Below are 18,474 nucleotides of genomic sequence, written 5' to 3'. Positions count from 1 at the left end.
TCTAGACCTCCTTAGTACATCCAACATACACTACATTGCAGTAGTCTAACTTAGAGCAAAAGGGATTATACTATAATCCTAAAACAAGATGTTTCAATTTCTTTGAATAGCTCTTAGTTTCCTTAATAGAAAAAGGAACTTTTAGAGGAGATACAGCAGTTAAGAAGAATCCTATCAGGAGGAAGTGACGTTACCATCTAAAATGGAGGCTTAAACAAGAGGCTCTGTTGGGGCTATGTGGTATCCAGCGATTCCCGAGGCACTGACAGGCTATTAGGTGTGGATTGGAGGGTGAGAGGGTGTGAGATTGTGCTGCTGAGGATAAATGAGCTGTGAAGAAGGGATGGAGAGCAGAGAGAGCAGCAGATGAAAGTTCCTTCTCTTCTACTTGGTGGGGGTCGGACAGGCTGTGCTTGGAGAGAAGGCGGGAAGCAGCGTGAGCTAACACTGAGCCAGGACATCCATGTTACGAGGGATTCCTGGGCTGCGGAGAGACAGGGGGCTCGTGTGAAGATTTCAGCACATTTGGAGGACACAGAGAGCTGCAGCTGCCTGTCGGGAGCCCCAGTACAGTGTTTGCCCAGGCGTCTCTTATGTGAAGGGCTGCATTCCTCCCTATCTCAGGAGCTGTGTGATCTGTGAGTTTCCTACATTGTGACCTATGTCTCCCTTCTTTGCTATGAAGTGACTGTGTGGAGGAGGGTTGACTGACAGGGTCTTTTGCACCTGGCTGTAACAGGCAGACTTGGAGAATAAAAGCAGTTTATGTACTGGGATTGAGCTCAAGCTGTGATAATTAACTGCTAGCCTGCAGCATGTGATACATCTTTAAGGAGGAAAGTGAGTTGTGGGAGGGGTGACATGTGACATTGGAAGCTAACTCCTGACCTGGTATCTGCAGGATAATTTTGTTTGGATTAAAAAACGGATTGCTGGGAGGAAATGACGTCACAATCCAAGGTGGCAGTCTGAACGAGGAGCTCCGCCGGGGCTGATAGTTGTTGGCACTACAAACTTACTCATACGGTGAGAGACGGATCGAGAACGACATAGAGTACGCCTCCAGGCTATGCCACCAAAAAAAACCCTTGAGCGATTCCGATATACACCGGAGCGTCGCGAAAAAGTGAACGAAGGGGGAGTGGGGCCGAAGCTGCGAGGATCCAAGATGGCGACTGCACACGCCCCTCAGGAACACACGGTACGGAGCGAGGAACCCGCAGAGGCTGCAAGTATGTTGCAATCGGATGTAGCTGGGCTGCTTCAAGACTTAAAATCTGACTTCACGGGGATTCAATTAGATGTTCAAAACGCCCTCAAAGACTTCAGAGCGGAGATGCATGAATTGGGGTCCCGAGTGGGCGAAGTAGAAGGGGGGATGGTGACCCTTCAATCAGAGGTGTACTCTATGCAGAGGAAGGCAACTGAGGAACAGGAGGAGTTGGGCCGGCTCAGGGAGCAAATTGAAGACCTAGAGAATAGGTCTCGGCGGAACAATTTAAGATTTAAAGGTATCACTGAGCTAGATATTTTTTTCAACTGTGAGGCTGTCATAAAAGAACCTCTGGGTCGGACACCCACCCCCCATACATACGCATTGAACGTGCGCATCGAGCACAGGGACCCCACAGAGATTCAATCCCGAGGGATATGGTTGTCTGCTTTCTAGACTTCCCCATAAAAGAACTAATGCTGAAACAGGCCCGGTTGAGCAAAGAAATTACCGGGAAGAATTACAAAATAGGGGTCTTTCAGGATTTGGCACGCACAACGCTGATGAAGCGTGGATCATTCAGAGAAGTTACTGGATTTATGTGTACTAAAGGGATCAGATACAGATGGTTGTTCCCATTTGCAGTTTGGATTACAGTAGACGGGAAATCCCGCAAGGTTACAACGCCGGAGGAGGCGTGGTCGGCTTTGTGGGCCATGGGATGTCAAGATGCACCGGTGCAGAATCAGGAATCGCGAACTCAAGCGGCTCCTAGGAGAGATTCAGCGTGGCAAGTGGTGGTGGAGCGAGGAAAGAAGAGGGACAAGCAGGCTTCCTAAAGTGGGGGTTGCTGAGACATTATGGACACATGGGTTGTTACCACTTTGCTACACTGGACAATAGAAGAAACCTGGACTCGAAAGGACAGCTGGTTAGCATGCTTGATGTGGAGTTTTGGGCAAGTCATTTGGTTGCTTTGAGAGTAATCGCTTTAACAGGTGGAACTGTGCTACCCAAATTGGAGTGCATCAAGAGCGGGCTGTTATACCTAATAGTGGTGTTGACTTCAAGCTGAACTGCTGAGGCTGGAGAGGAAGAGAGTGGAAGATCTGGTTTGCCAGAACGATTGGATGTTTCTGGGAGGGGAAGACATCCGGACTGTATGAGTGGCTCAGAAAGCACACATAGGACTTGTGCTGGCGCAGTTTGATGTTAGACAAGAGAGTTTTTTGGGGGAGGAAATAGAGGGTTAGAGTTGGGTAAGGAACAGACACGGGTAGGGGGGATAGCCTATGTTTAAGTGTTATAAGAGGTGTGGGGAGGGGGGTTTGTCTAATGATATATATGATCAAAGTCTCTGGAAACGTATGTTACTTTTCCTACTATGGCTGATCTTCTGGACTAGGGATCGGCAAAGGGAGGGGGGGAGGAGAGGAGGTTGGGAGAGGGGAGGAGGGAAAGGGAAAAGGGGAGGGGTGAAGATGAGGGAAGGTGGGGGGAGGCGGGAGGAATCTGGGGAAACACTAACAGTAGTGTCCTGGAACGTGAATGGGCTTCACCATCAGGGGAAGCGTGGCCGAGTTTTTAAGGAATTGAATAGGTTAAAATGGGATGTGACGATGATGTAAGAGACACATCTGAGACCGAGAGACGCGCATTTATTGCCGCGCCGGCCCTTTTGAGAAGTATTGGTACATCAGGGACGGGAGGCCAGAAGGGTTGGGGGAGTAGCTATAATGGTGCGGCACACCTGTGGGCTAAGCATACAAGAAGAATTTCAGGACTCGAGTGGCCGATGTTTGGGGATTAGGGGATTTCTACAAGGTAAGGAGATCACATTTATTAATATTTATGCACCTAATGAAGGTCAGAAGCAATTTTTTGATTCTCTGAAGGAAGAAATCCAAGGTTTTATTAAAGGCCAAGTGATCATAGGGGGGGATTTCATTATTGCCCCAGACGCGGATTTAGATCATTCCATGGGAAGGAGGGGGGTTGGAAGCGCCGGTCGTAAGGCGTTGTTGAACTTTTTGAAGGAATGTGAGGTAGTGGATTGCTGGAGATTATTACATGGAATACAGGGAAATTACACCCATTATTCACATGCAGCACAGTCTTACGCGAGGTTAGACAGTTTGTGGGTACACCGCAACAGTTGGCATATGATAGAAGCAGCAGAAATAGAGATTTGTCAGGTCTCTGATCACACTCCTATATGGATTAGGTTTAAGGGGCTGGGGGTAGGCAGAGGAGGGGGGGCCTATGGAGGCTCAACGAGACTATTGGGAGATGAAACAGTGAGGGAGGACATCAGGAGGGCGATACAGGAATTTTATCAACTTAATGATAACGGTGAGGTTAATGATGGATCCTTATGGGACGCTGTGAAAGCAGTGGTTAGAGGAGTTTTTATTAAATGGGGTGCACGGAGAAAAAGAGAAAGAGGTCAGAAATCCTTGGAGTTACGAGCTCGCCTAGTGCAACTGGAAAAACAGCATAAGAGGCAACCCACAAAAAAGTTGGGGGAGGAGCTTACAGCAGTAAGGGGAGCATTGGCACAATTGCAAATGATAGAGATTGAATATATGCAAACCAAGCTGAAACAGCAGACCTTTGAGTTTGCTAATAAATCAAGCGCTTTTCTGGCACATTGGTTGTGGGCGAGGCGAGTGAAGACCCTTATTCAAAGGCTGAGAGATGGTAAGGGGGGTTGGCATTATGCAGATGTGGATATATCTAGAAGCTTTGGGACATACTATGAAGAATTGTATAAGAAGGGGGAGGATATGAGTAGGGGTGAAATAGGGCAATTTTTAGATCAGTTACAGCCCCTGTGTCTTAGTGAAGCGGAGCGAGTATGATTGGGAGAACCGATAAGATGGGGGGAAGTATATGGGGTAATTAAGAACCTGTAATATTTCGGAATAAGTAGGATCTGTTATCAATAATACTGTCACCTCCTACCCGTATGCAACGTATTTGTTGGAAACCATTAATGTAACAATAAAGTGGAGAAAAAAAGACCTCAGGTTACTAGGCTGATCCTCGTTTTCAAAGGACAAGCCTTTTGTATAATGAGGAGGCCTTATCAGTCATGGGTCTCAAAAAAAACTCCACTCAATAATTTGTAAAATTCTAGTTCCAACAAACAGATGCATGAGAGACTCTGTTTATGAATACATTCAAGCTTGGCAAAAGTACTTATCTTCATATAAGAATGCTTAGAAAGTCCAGCCGTATTCAAAATATTCTTTTAACATTCGAAAGGTCCCGACAGGGAAGCCCTGTTTCGCTAGATATAGTAGCTGCTTCAGGGGAATCTTTCACACTGTACACAATCCCAAGCATGTAAAAAATCTCCGTCTCCAATCTCACTGGAACAGAAAATGGCGGACAGCTTCTCCATACCCATGAAAGGTTTAAATACTCAGCGTCTGACGTCATTTCGTTTCCATCCAATCAGACGGAGCGCTGATCAAAGAAACGCTTTCCACTCAATCGCCACATTTAAACCTTTGGGAATGACAGTCTGTAAATTAAATATCCAACGTTGTTCTCTTTGTCTTAACATGCGTCTGATGTCTCCCTTCCTTTCTGTTATTTTAATTTGTTCTAATGCAATGCACTTTAACGCCGAAAATTGATGTTGATATTTCAAGCAATGTGTGACCATGGGCTCATGCACTTTACCCGTATGTATGCAATGTCGGTGTTCAATTAACCGAGTTCTTAAATTCCGTGAGGTTTGACCTACATAACATAAATCACACGGGCATGTAATGACATATATTACATGCGATGAAGCACAGTTAGTGTTGGCATAAAGCGTATACGTTTTCTTTAACTGGGGATCCGTAAACGTACAAGATTGTATCATAATATCACACACAGAACAATGTCCACATGGGCCATGGCCCCCCTCGTCTCTTCGTCCCGCGGTGTCTCTATTCCAAACATCCGCAGGACATAACATATCGTTAAAGTTACTGTTGCGTTGGAAGGCGAAAATCACCCGTAAATCCTGAAGACAGGGATGGACTTGTAACAACGATAAATGGCGTTTAACAATTTTGATCATTTTATTAGAATGAACATTGAAACGTGTGACAAATGTCAATAATTCTTCACTCTCTTGAATTTTCGGTGGAGGGTGTAACAACCAATCTCTATGATTATTTCCAGCTCTTTTCTTGGCCTTGGCCACCAATTGTTTAGGATAACCTCGATCTACTAATTTAGATTGTAATTGGGTGGCTTGTTGTACATAACCCTCTCGTGAAGAACAGATTAAAGTCCCTATTTTTTATACTTTACCCAAAATCCATAAAAATTTAGAACCCTACCTGTCCCTCCAATTACCGCCCCATCTCCCTCCTACCCTTCCTCTCCAAAATACTTGAGCGGGCCGTTCACAGCCGCTGCCTTGATTTTCTCTCCTCTCATGCCATCCTCAATCCACTTCAATCCGGTTTTCGCCCCCTACACTCGACAGAAACAGCGCTCTCTAAAGTCTGTAATGACCTGTTCCTTGCCAAATCCAGAGGCCACTACTCCATCCTCATTCTCCTCGATCTATCCGCTGCTTTTGGCACTGTCAATCATGATTTACTTCTTGCCACACTGTCCTCATTTGAGTTCCAGGGCTCTGTCCTCTCCTGGTTCTCCTCCAATCTCTCCCACCGCACCTTCAGAGTTCACTCTCATGGATCTTCCTCCACCCCCATCCCGCTATCTGTTGGTGTTCCCCAGGTATCTGTCCTTGGACCCCTTCTCTTCTCAATCTACATCTCTTCCCTGGGCTCCCTGATCTCATCTCATGGCTTCCAGTATCATCTCTATGCTGATGACACCCAGCTATATCTCTCTACACCAGACATCACCGCGGAGACCCAGGCAAAGGTATCGGCCTGCTTATCCGACATTGCTGCCTGGATGTCCAACCGCCACCTGAAACTGAACATGGCCAAGATCGAGCTTATCGTCTTTCCACCAAAACCCACTTCTTCTCTTCCTCCGCTCTCGATCTCAGTTGATAATAACCTCATCCTCCCCGTCTCCTCCGCCCGCAATCTCGGAGTCATCTTCGACTCCTCCCTCTCCTTCTCTGCGCATATCCAGCAGACAGCCAAGACCTGTCGCTTCTTCCTCTTTAACATCAGCAAAATTTGCCCTTTCCTCTCTGAGCACACCACCCGAACTCTCATCCATGCTCTCATTACCTCTCGCCTTGACTACTGCAACCTACTCCTCACTGGCCTCCCACTTAACCATCTATCCCCACTTCAATCCATTCAGAACTCTGCTGCACGTGTTATATTCCACCTGAACCGATATACTCATATCACCCCTCTCCTCAGGTTACTTCACTGGCTTCCAATCAGATACCGCATACAGTTCAAGCTTCTCCTTCTTACCTACAAATGCACTCAGTCTGCAGCCCCTCATTACCTCTCTACCCTCATCTCCCCTTACGTTCCCGCCCGAAACCTCCGCTCATAGGACAAATCCCTCCTCTCAGTACCCTTCTCCACCATCGCCAACTCCAGGCTCCGCCCATTCTGCCTTGCCTCTATGCTTGGAATAAACTTCCTGAGCCCTTACGCCAAGCCCCCTCCCTACCCATCTTCAAATCCTTGCTCAAAGCCCACCTCTTCAGTGTTGCTTTCGGCACCTAACCTTTATACTTTTCAGGAAATCTAGACTGCCCCAATTTGACTGCCCCTACTTGACTGACTGTACTGTCCTTTAGATTCTAAGCTCTTTGAGCAGGGACTGTCCTTCTATGTTAAATTGTACAGCTCTGCGTAATCCTAGTAGCACTTTAGAAATGTTAAATAGTAGTAGTAGTAGTAACCTAGAAGATGTACTAAGCCAAATTGACAAATTAAAAAGTAGTACATCTTCGAGGACAAGCAGGCTGCTTGTTCTCACGACTGGGTTGACGTCCACGGCAGCCCCCACCAACCGGAACAAAACTTCGCGGGCGGTCCTGCACGCAGGGCATGCGCATGCGCGGCCGTCTTCCCGCCCGTGCGCGACCGTTCCCGCTCAGTCTTTTCTTTTCCGCACTGGAGAGAGCCGTGTTCGTCTCTCTCTCTCTCTGTCAGCCCTGGAAACCGGATCGCGCCTTAGCCGCGAATTTTTTTTTTCTTCTTCGTTTGTTTTTCTTTTATTCTGTTTTTCTTTTCAAAAAAAAAAAAAAAGAAAAAACTTTGTTTCTCCACCCCACCCCCCTCGTAAACGTCTAGCGGTCGATTTCTTTTCGGGTGTGCTATTTGCCGCCACCATCGACGGCTTTGACTTCGCCGACGCGATTTTTCCGTCGATGTCCTCGAAGGTCCAGAGTGGATTTAAGAAGTGTGGTCGGTGCGGCCGGCATATCTCGCAGACCGACACTCACGCTTGGTGCCTCCAGTGCCTCGGGCCGGAGCACGATACCAAAACGTGCACCTTGTGTCTCGGTTTACGGAAACGGACACAGGTGGCGAGGCAAGTTCTGCGGGACCGTCTTTTTGGAACTTGCGCCGGCCCCTTGACGTCGACTTCGACGGCATCGGTGTCGACGGCCGGATCTTCGGTACTGGTACCGATGTCCACGAAATCGGCACCGACGGCACCGACCCCAGGAGCACAGGTTCCGTTGGCCCGCCGGTCTTCCGGAGATGGCAGGGGTGAGCGGCCGCGCGGGCAATTGGCCCCGGTCACACCCTCTACCCAGGGCCATTGGGACCAAACCCTGTCGAACTCGAGGCCGAGGGGGATCTACCTCCTCCTCTTCGGTACTGCCGAGCGCCGATGACGGGCACCGGAAGAAGGCTAAAAAGCACCGTCATCAGTCGCCTACGGCGCATGTGGCTACCAGCTCCGGCTCCAGAGATGACTCGACGCTGAGGAAGCGGCAGCGCCGGGAAGAGCGGTCCCCCTCGGTGGTAGAGGTATCGCTGCGTCAGGGCACGGGCACTTCGGTGCCGTCTCCTGGACCCGAGCAGATTCTGGCACCGGCACCTCCACCGGCCCCCTCGCCTTTCCCGACAGTGGGCCTTGACGAGTGCCTCTGAGCCATCCTTCCGGGGATCCTGGAAGGGCTGATGCGCCAGACTGTGCCGGCGCCGGGGGGTGCTTGCGCCGTTGATAGAGGCGCCAGTGTGCTCTAGCCCGGTGCCGAGACCTTCGACGCCGCTTGCGGCACCGGTCTCGACTGCCACGCAGGTGGAGTCCTCGTCGATGGAGGGAGCTTCATCCCCGCTGGTGCGGGAGTCCACCGCTCGATGACGCCACCGAGGACTCGGTGCCTCGAAGTCGAGCCGGGCCCGGTTGAGGTCTGAGCTACAGGAGCTCATGTCCGACACCGAGGAAGAGGCCTCGTGGGGGGAGGAGGAGGACCCCAGATATTTCTCCTCAGAGGAGTCTGTGGGCCTTCCCTCCGACCCCACTCCTTCACCGGAGAGGAAGCTCTCACCACCTGAGAGCCTCTCCTTTGCCTCCTTTGTTAAGGATATGTCTATCTGCATTCCCTTTCCTGTGGTCTCTGTGGATGAGCCGAGGGCCGAGATACTCGAGGTCCTCGACTATCCATCACCACCTAGAGAGTCCTCCATGGTGCCGTTGCACAATGTCCTCAAAGAGACACTGCTTCGGAACTGGTTGAGACCTTTATCTAATCCCACCATCCCCAAGAAAGCGGAGTCCCAATACAGGATCCACTCAGACCCAGAGTTAATGCGGCCGCAATTGCCTCATGACTCAGTGGTCGTGGACTCTGCTCTCAAGAGGGCACGGAATTCGAGGGATACCGCTTCGGCACCCTCGGGGCGGGAGTCTCGCACTCTGGACTCGTTTGGGAGGAAGGCCTACCAATCTTCAATGCTCGTGACCCGCATCCAATCCTACCAGCTCTACACGAGCATCCACATGCGGAATAATGTGAAGCAACTGGCGGACCTGGTCGACAAGCTCCCCCCCGGAGCAGTCCAGGCCTTTTCAGGAGGTGGTCAGGCAGGTGAAGGCGTGCAGAAAGTTCCTGTCCAGGGGTATTTATGACACCTGTGATGTGGCATCTCGAGCTGCGGCCCAAGGTATAGTGATGCGCAGACTCTCATGGCTGCGTGCCTCTGACCTGGACAACCGCACTCAGCAGCGGCTGGCTGATGTCCCTTGCCGGGGGGATGATATTTTCGGCGAGAAGGTCGAGCAGTTGGTGGACCAACTACATCAGCGGGAAACCGCCCTCGACAAGCTCTCCCACCAGGCGCCTTCAGCATCCACCTCTGCAGGTGGACGTTTTTCCCGGGCCCGGCAGGCTGCGCCCTACACCTTCAACAAGCGTAGGTACACCCAGCCGGCCCGAAGGCCTCATCAGGCACAGGGACAGTCCCAGCGCGCTCGTTCTCATCAACAGCGTGCGCCTAAGCAGCCCCCTGCGCCTCCACAGCAAAAGCCGGGGACGGGCTTTTGACTGGATCCATGGGAACATAGCCTCCATCAAAGTGTCCGTACCGGACGATCTGCCAGTCGTGGGGAGGTTGAAAGTTTTTCACCAAAGGTGGCCTCTAATAACCTCCGACCAGTGGGTTCTCCAAATAGTGCGGTGCGGATACGCCCTGAATTTGGCCTCCACTCCACTAAATTGTCCTCCGGGAGCCCAATCCTTCAGCTCCCATCACAAGCAGGTACTTGCAGAGGAACTCTCCGCCCTTCTCAGCGCCAATGCGGTCGAGCCCGTGCCACCCGGGCAGGAAGGGCAGGGATTCTATTCCAGGTACTTCCTTGTGGAAAAGAAAACAGGGGGGATGCACCCCATCCTAGACCTGGAGGCCTGAACAAATACCTGGTCAAAGAGAAGTTCAGGATGCTTTCCTTGGGCACCCTTCTACCAATGATTCAGAAAGACGATTGGCTATGTTCCCTGGATTTAAAGGATACATACACTCACATCCCGATACTGCCAGCTCACAGACAGTATCTCAGATTCCGTTTGGGAACACGGCACTTTCAGTACTGTGTGCTGCCCTTTGGGCTTGCCTCTGCGCCACGAGTGTTCACAAAGTGCCTCGTGGTGGTGGCGGCGGCATACTTGCGCAAGCTGGGAGTGCACGTGTTTCCGTATCTCGACGATTGGCTGGTCAAGAACACCTCAGAGGCAGGAGCCCTTCGGTCCATGCAGTGCACTATCCACCTTCTGGAGCTGCTGGGGTTTGTGCTAAATTACCCGAAGTCCCATCTCCAGCCAGTCCAATCTCTGGAATTCATAGGAGCGCTGCTGAATTCTCAGACGGCTCAGGTCTTTCTTCCCGAGGCAAGGGCACAGAATCTTCTGTCCCTTGCTTCCCAGACCAGAGCGTCTCAGCAGGTCACGGCTCGGCACATGTTGAGACTCCTCGGTCACATGGCCTTCACAGTTCATGTGACTCCCATGGCTCGCCTTCACATAAGACATGCTCAATGGACCCTAGCTTCCCAGTGGTGTCAAGCCACCGGGAATCTAGAAGATGTCATCCGCCTCTCCATCAGTTGCCGCAATTCACTGCACTGGTGGACCATTCGGACCAGTTTGACCCTGGGACGTCCATTCCAAATTCCACAGCACACGAAAGTGCTGACGACGGATGCATCTCGCCTGGGGTGGGGAGCTCATTTCGATGGGCTTCACACCCAGGGACTGTGGTCCCTCCAGGAACAGGATCTTCAGATCAACCTCCTGGAGCTCCAAGCGGTCTGGAACGCATTGAAGGCTTTCAGAGATCGGCTGTCCTGTCAAATTATCCAAATTCGGACAGACAATCAGGTTGCAATGTATTACATCAACAAGCAGGGGGGCACCGGATCTCGCCCCCTGTGTCAGGAAGCCGTCGGGATGTGGCGTTGGGCCTGCCAGTTCGTCATGCTTCTCCAAGCCACATACCTGGCAGGCGTAAACAACAGTCTGGCCGACAGACTGAGCAGAGTCATGCAACCGCACGAGTGGTCGCTCCATTCCAGAGTGGTACGCAAGATCTTCCGAGAGTGGGGCACCCCCTCGGTGGACCTTTTCGCCTCTCAGACCAAACACAAGCTGCCTCTGTTCTGTTCCAGACTACAGGCACACGGCAGACTAGCGTCAGATGCCTTTCTCCTCCATTGGGGGACCGGCCTCCTGTATGCTTATCCTCCCATACCTTTGGTGGGGAAGACCTTACTGAAGCTCAAGCAAGACCACGGCACCATGATTCTGATAGCGCCTTTTTGGCCCCGTCAGATCTGGTTCCCTCTACTTCTGGAGTTGTCCTCCGAAGAACCGTGGAGATTGGAGTGTTTTCCGACTCTCATTTCGCAGAACGATGGAGCGCTTCTGCACCCCAACCTTCAGTCTCTGGCTCTCACGGCCTGGATGTTGAGGGCGTAGACTTTGCTTCGTTGGGTCTGTTGGAGGGTGTCTCCCGCGTCTTGCTTGCCTCTAGGAAGGATTCCACTAAAAAGAGTTACTTTTTCAAGTGGAGGAGGTTTGTCGTTTGGTGTTAGAGCAAGGCCCTAGAACCTCGTTCTTGTCCTACACAGAACCTGCTTGAATACCTTCTGCACTTATCAGAGTCTGGCCTCAAGACCAACTCAGTAAGGAATCACCTTAGTGCGATTAGTGCTTACCATCATCGTGTAGAGGGTAAAGCCATTTCTTGGAGAGCCTTTAGTCGTCCGATTTATGAGAGGCTTGCTCTTGTCAAGGCCCCCTGTCAAGCCTGCTGCAGTGTCATGGGATCTCAACGTAGTCCTCACCCAGCTGATGAAACCTCCTTTTGAGCCACTGAATTCCTGCCATCTGAAGTACTTGACCTGGAAGGTCATTTTCTTGGTGGCAGTTACTTCAGCTCATACAGTCAGTGAGCTTCAAGCCCTGGTAGCTCATGCTCCTTATACAAAATTTCATCATAATAGGGTAGTACTCCGCACTCACCCCAAGTTTCTGCCAAAGGTGGTGTCGGAGTTCCATCTTAACCAGTCAATTGTCTTGCCAACATTCTTTCCCAGACCGCATACCCGCCCTGCTGAACGTCAGTTGCACACATTGGACTGCAAGCGAGCTTTGGCCTTCTATCTGGAGCGGACACAGCCCCACAGACAGTCCACCCAATTGTTTATTTCCTTCGACCCCAATAGGAAAGGGGTCGCTGTTGGGAAACGCACCATCTCCAATTGGCTAGCAGATTGCATTTCCTTCACTTACGCCCAGGCTGGGCTGACTTTTGAGGGTCATGTCACGGCTCATAGTGTCAGAGCCATGGCAGCGTCGGTGGCCCACTTGAAGTCAGCCACTATTGAAGAGATTTGCAAAGCTGCGACGTGGTCATCTGTCCACACATTCACATCTCATTACTGCCTACAGCAGGATACCCGACGCGACGGTTCGGGCAGTCGGTGCTGCAGAATCTGTTTGGGGTTTAAATCCAACTCCACCCTCCAGGACCCGAATTTATTCTGGTCAGGCTGCACTCTCAGTTAATTGTTCTTCGTAGGTCAATTTCTGTTATGCCCTCACCGTTGCGAGGTTCAATTGACTTGGGTTCTTCTTTTGAGTGAGCCTGAGAACTAGGGATACCCCAGTCGTGAGAACAAGCAGCCTGCTTGTCCTCGGAGAAAGCGAATGATACATACCTGTAGCAGGTGTTCTCCGAGGACAGCAGGCTGATTGTTCTCACCTACCCTCCCTCCTCCCCTTTGGTATTGCATTTTTTCCTCATTAATTTGCTTGTCATTCAACTGAGCGGGAACGGTCGCGCACGGGCGGGAAGACTGCCGCGCATGCGCGGTGGGCGTGCCCTGCGTGTGGGACCGCCCGCGAAGTTTTGTTCCGGTTGGTGGGGGCTGCCGTGGACGTCAACCCAGTCGGGAGAACAATCAGCCTGCTGTCCTCGGAGAACACCTGCTACAGGTATGTATCATTCGCTACCTGGACCGGATGGCATACATCCAAGAATACTCAATTCAAGCTTGAAATTGCTGATCTGCTGTTAGTAATATGTACTCTGTCTTTAAAATCGTCCATAATACCTGAAAATTGGAGGGTGGCCAATGTGACGCCAATTTGTAAAAAGGGTTCTAGGGGTTATCTGGGAAATTATAGACCGCCTAAGCCTGACGTCGGTGGTGGGCAAAATTGCGGAAACTATTATAAAGAATAAAATTATAGAACACGTATACAAACATGGTTTAATGGGACACTGCATGGGTTCAGCTGAGGGAAGTCTTTCCTTACCAATTTCCTTCATTTCTTTGAAGGTGTGAATAAACGTGGATAAAGGTGAGTCAGTTGATGTAGTATATCTATATTTTCAGATAGCTTTTGATAAAGTTCCTCATGAGACTCCTGAGAAAAATAGTCATGGGATAGGAGGCAAGGTTCCGGTGTGGATTAGGAATTGGTTATTGGACAGAAAACAGAGGGTAGAGTTACATGGTATTTTTTTCTCAATGGAGGAGGGTGAACGGTGGACTGCCACAGGGATCTGTACTGGGACCAGTACTATTTAGCAAATTTATAAATGATATGGAAATTGGAATGATGAGTAAGGTGATCAAATTTGCAGATGATACAAAACTGTTCAAGGTTGTTAAAACACGTGCTGACTGTGAAATATTGCAGGAAGACCTTAGGAAATTGGAAGACTGGGCGTCCAAATGGCAGATGAAATTTAATGTGGACAAAGGCAAGGTGATGCACATTAGAAAGAATAATCTGAATCGTAGTTACCTGATGCTAGGGTCCACCTTTGAGGGTCAGTGCTCAAGAAAAAGATCTGGGTGTTGTTTTGGATAATATGCTGAAATCTTCTGCTCAGTGTGTGGCGGCAGCCAAAAAAGCAAACAGAATGTTAGGAATTATTAGGAAAAGGATGGTGAATAAGACCTAAAATACTATAATGCCTTTGTATCGCTCCATTGTGCGTCCGCACCTTGAGTATTGTGTTCAGTTCTGGGTGCCGTATCTCAAAAAAGATATATTGAAATTGGAAAAGGTTCAATGAAGAGATACCAAAATGATAAAGGGGATGGAACTCCTCTCATATGCGGAAAGGCTAAAGAGGTTAGGGCTCTTCAGCTTGGAAAAAAAGCCAGATGAGGGGAGATATGATTGAGGTCTACAAAATCCTGAATAGTGTAGAACGAGTAGAAGTAAATCGATTTTTTTACCCGTTACAACATTATAAAGGCTAGGGGACACTCGAGGAAGTTACATGGAAATACTTTTAAAACAAATAGGAGGAAATATTTTTTTTCACTGAACAAATAATTAAGCTCTGGAACTCTTTGCTGGAGGATGTGGTAACAGCGGTTAGCATATCTGTGTTTTAAAAAAGGTTTGGACAAATTCCTGGAGCAAAAGTCTATTGTCTGCTATTGAGATAGACATGGGAAGCAATTGCTTGCTCTGGGATTTGTAGTATGGAGTGGTGCCATGATTTGGGTTTCTGCTTGTGACTTGGCTTGGCACCTGTTTGGAAAACAAGATACTGGGCTAGATGGACCATTGGTCTGACCCAGTATGGCTGCTCATATTTTTATGTAGTTAAAAACTCATGTGAAAATAACAATATAAGTACTTTAGTTGGGTTTAGTTGCTTTTCAGTGTTTTTGTTTAAGACTTACATTTTATAATATACTAGTAAAACAGGCCCGTTTCTGACACAAATGAAATGGGCGCTAGCAAGGTTTTCCTCCGAGTTGTTAATGTTTGAGAGAGTGTGTGTGTGAGAGAGAGAGAGTGAGTGTGAGAGTGAGTGTGTGAGAGAGAGAGTGTGTATGTGTGAGAATGAGAGTGTGCCAGGGGCTCCCCCCTTCTTCCCTCCCAATTCCAGGGTCGTCCCCCCCCTCCCTCCCTCGGAGTTCCAGGGTCGTCCTCCCCCCTCCATCCCTCCTTCTGAGTTCCAAGGTCGTCCCCCCTCCCTCTGAGTTCCTGGGTTGTTCCCCTCTCCCTCCGAGTTCCTGGGTTGTCCCCCTCCCTCCGAGTTCCTGGGTTGTTCCCCCTCCCTCCAAGTTCCCGGGTCGCCTCCCTCCTCCTTCCAAGTTCCAGGGTCGTCCCCCCTTCCTCCCTCCTTTCCTCCCTCCAAGTTCCAGGATCCCCCCCCCCCACTCTTCCCAGTACTATTTAGTCCATTCACTTTCCAAGACCCCACCCAAAAACCCCTCCCACACCTCCCTCCCCCCCCCCCCCCCCCCCCCAGTCCCTCACCCCCTGACCATCCCCTCCTTTGGCCAGGGAAAACCCGGAGGAAATGTGTTTGCCCCGGAGGCATCCTTAAACGTATCTGTTGATGGTACACTCTCTTTTTTTCTTTTCCAAGTAAAACAGGCCCATTTCTGACACAAATGAAATGGGCGCTAGCAAGGTTTTCCTCTGAGTGTGTGTGTGTGTGTGTGTGAGAGAGAGAGAGTGAGACTGGGTGTGAGTGTGCCTGTGAGAGAGAGTGAGTGTGTGTGCCAGGGGCCCCCCCTCCCAGTCCCAGGGTTCCCCCTCCCAGTTCGAGGGTCGTCGCCCCCCTCCCTCCCTTGGAGTTCAAGGGTCGTCTCCCCCCTCCCTCCCTTCCTCTGAGTTCCAGAGTCCCCCCTCCCTCCAAGTTCCAGGGTCGTCGTCCCCCCAAGTTCCAGGGTCGCTCCCTCCAAGTTCCCGGGTTGTCCCCCCTCCCTCCTTTCCTCCCTCAAAGTTCCTGGATCCTCCCCCCCTCTCTTCCCAGGACTATTTAGTCCATTCTTGTTCCAAGACCCCACCGAAAAACCCCTCCCACACCTCCCTCAAATGTGTGCAGCTGCATATCATTTTCAACTTTTCTATTCCACTGTATGTTGGCCCTTAATACAGCATATCCAGGCAGAGTAAGGTGGCAGTGCCTCAGTCAAAGTAATACAGTACTGTGACACTCCTTTAACTGTTATCCATATCTGACTTCTTAAACATAGAAGCACAGTTTGTTGTGTATGCTCATTATTTTAAGGAGAGAAGCAATGACTGAAGAACTGTGTGTAAAGTGTTTTCTTTAATTACAAATTGTTTTTCATAATTCTTTGCTGTTTCAGGGAACCAACCTACTACCTTCCAGGCAAATTGTACGAGCTAAGTTTCTGTAAGCTTTACTGTTGCTTAATGTTGTGTTGAGCTTAAATGGTGAAGTCTGACTAACCCAGTAACTAACTAACTTTCTTGAGGTCTTCACTACTCCTTTTATTCAAATAATTACTGTAGACTTGCTAATATCAAGACACCTGAACACAATTGTTTTATTTGTTTAACCTGGTAACCTTCCTTGATCCGCTTTGCTGTCTGAATAATGCACTGAGGTGTTAACAAAATATTATTCCAACTGAATGAAATATTTGCCCCATGTAGCCAGTAAGCCACAGTAGTGGAAACCTATCAACAGTTTTCAGTAAATCTGTTTTTGCTCTTCCAAGGAGAATTCCAGGACCCCATATAACTGAGGCTTTTTGTTATTAGTAACAAAGTATCTTGAAAATATGTTCACATGTTATGTTGCGTGGTACCTGCTATCCTTAAACATTTTCTTCCATATCATCAAGCAGATCAATTCATAGACTAGTGGGTTGTGTCCATCTACCAACAGGTGGAGATAGAGAGCAATCTTTTGCCTCTCTATATGTGGTCATGTGCTACCAGGAAATCCTCAGTATTCTCTCTATCTAGCAGGTGTGTGGTCACATGCAGTAGTTCTGGCTTGGTATCCACGCCTATTTACTTAGACTTTGTTGAGTACCTGGGGTTGAGGGCTCTTCGTGAGCAAATGCAAACCTAGTGGTGCCAGGTCCCTCCTTTTCTTCCCCCTCCCGCTGGCTCCGTTTAAAAAAAAAAACAAAAACCCATAACAATCTTGAAGCAGAAAAGATTTTCCTTTGCAGCTGCTCACTGGGACACAATTCGTTGCAGCTCGGAGCAAGAAGCAGGTAATTTTACCTTTTCCTAGCGGGCAGGGGGTTCCCCGAATGTTTCCCTTGTGGATCATGGCGTCAGATGGTAAGGGCGCGAAAAAGCGTTCCCCGGACCACGATCGTGCGGCTAGTGGGGAGGCGTGGGAATCGGAGGCAGAGAAGCCCTTTTTGGGCGCCCTTCCGGACTTTGCTGATTTAGCCGGTTTTTCCTCCGCTGGGGCGTCGGCGGCCTTTCCTGCCTTAAGCGCCCATCCCCCGATGTCCGCCCTTCCGACGTCGGCTGCCCGTGCAGCTCGGACTTCCTCTGGTATGGCCGCCTTTGAGTTGGGTGGCGGTAAGAAGATGGCGAAGTTTAAGTGCCATGCTTCTCGCGCGGCTCCTTTGCCGAGTGACGCGCCGGACGCCATTTTGGATGCGCAGCGCTCCTCTCCCCCACTGTATGGAGGAGGTTGAGAGTTCCTCTAGGGGTGTGGCCCAGGTTGCAGAGGTCCACAAACGGGGGTTTCTCTCCTGAGCTTATTTTGTTGCTGCATCAGGCCTTTCAACTGCAAAACGCTGCTCCTGCTCTCCTGTCAGATATGGGGGAAGAGGCTTCCCTGATCAAGCGCCCTTGGGTGGGCCTTCAGGTCTTGGGGGACTCTGTCTCCTCTGATGTAGATGAGGGCAGCGTTCTGAGTTCTCCCAAGGGTCCCTTGGGGATTCTTTTGAGGAGGCTGATCCTCGCCCTGATGGGGGAGATGACCCCTCTGCAGCGTGGCTTTTTCGCTCAGAGGAATTGCCTAACCTGTTCAGGCTATGAGCGTCTTGAGTATTTCCTCTCCGGAGGAAGGCCCTCCTTCAGCCTCGGCGGGTTCTGCTATTATGTTGGGAACCAAGCGCCCTTCCAGGACCTTCCACATCCATGAAGCCATGAAAACTCTAATTTTGGCTCAATGGGATTCTCCAGAGGCGAGCCTCAAGGTAGCCAGGGCCATGACTCGTCTGTACCCTCTGCCAGAGAGCGAACAGGAAGCCTTGCGCTGGCCGGCAGTGGACTCTCTAATCACTGCTGTGACAAAAAAGACGGCTTTGCAGGTGGAAGGTGGCTCTGCCCTTAAGGATTCACAGGACAGGAAATTGGAAGTGGCCTTAAAGTTAGCCTTTGAAGCAGCCGCCTTGAGTTTGCAGGCCTCGGTTTGCGGCTCCTATGTGGCCAGGGCATGCCTGACGGTGGTGCAGCGGGCCTCCCCCTCGGATCCTTCCTTGAGGGCGGATTGGCCGGTCCTGGAGTCGGGCTTGGCTTACTTGGCAGACTTGCTGTATGATGTTTTGAGAGCCTCGGCTAAAGGTATGTCTCAGACAGTCTCTGCCCG

General features: G+C 50.1%; 1 protein-coding gene across 2 annotated transcripts in view; it reads left to right on the top strand.

The window, feature by feature from the left end:
- DNM3 (dynamin 3) overlaps positions 1-18,474 on the top strand; it is a 1,044,597-nt gene that overhangs the window by 323,376 nt on the left and 702,747 nt on the right. For both annotated transcript variants that reach the window (XM_030208630.1, XM_030208629.1), the window contains exon 14: positions 16,256-16,285. In XM_030208630.1, the coding sequence (XP_030064490.1) occupies positions 16,256-16,285 (30 nt within the window). The remainder of the gene's footprint in view (positions 1-16,255; positions 16,286-18,474) is intronic.

Source organism: Microcaecilia unicolor, chromosome 6, assembly GCF_901765095.1.
Source record: "Microcaecilia unicolor chromosome 6, aMicUni1.1, whole genome shotgun sequence".
Classification (NCBI taxonomy): domain Eukaryota; kingdom Metazoa; phylum Chordata; class Amphibia; order Gymnophiona; family Siphonopidae; genus Microcaecilia; species Microcaecilia unicolor.
This window is presented reverse-complemented; position numbering and strand designations above follow the sequence as displayed.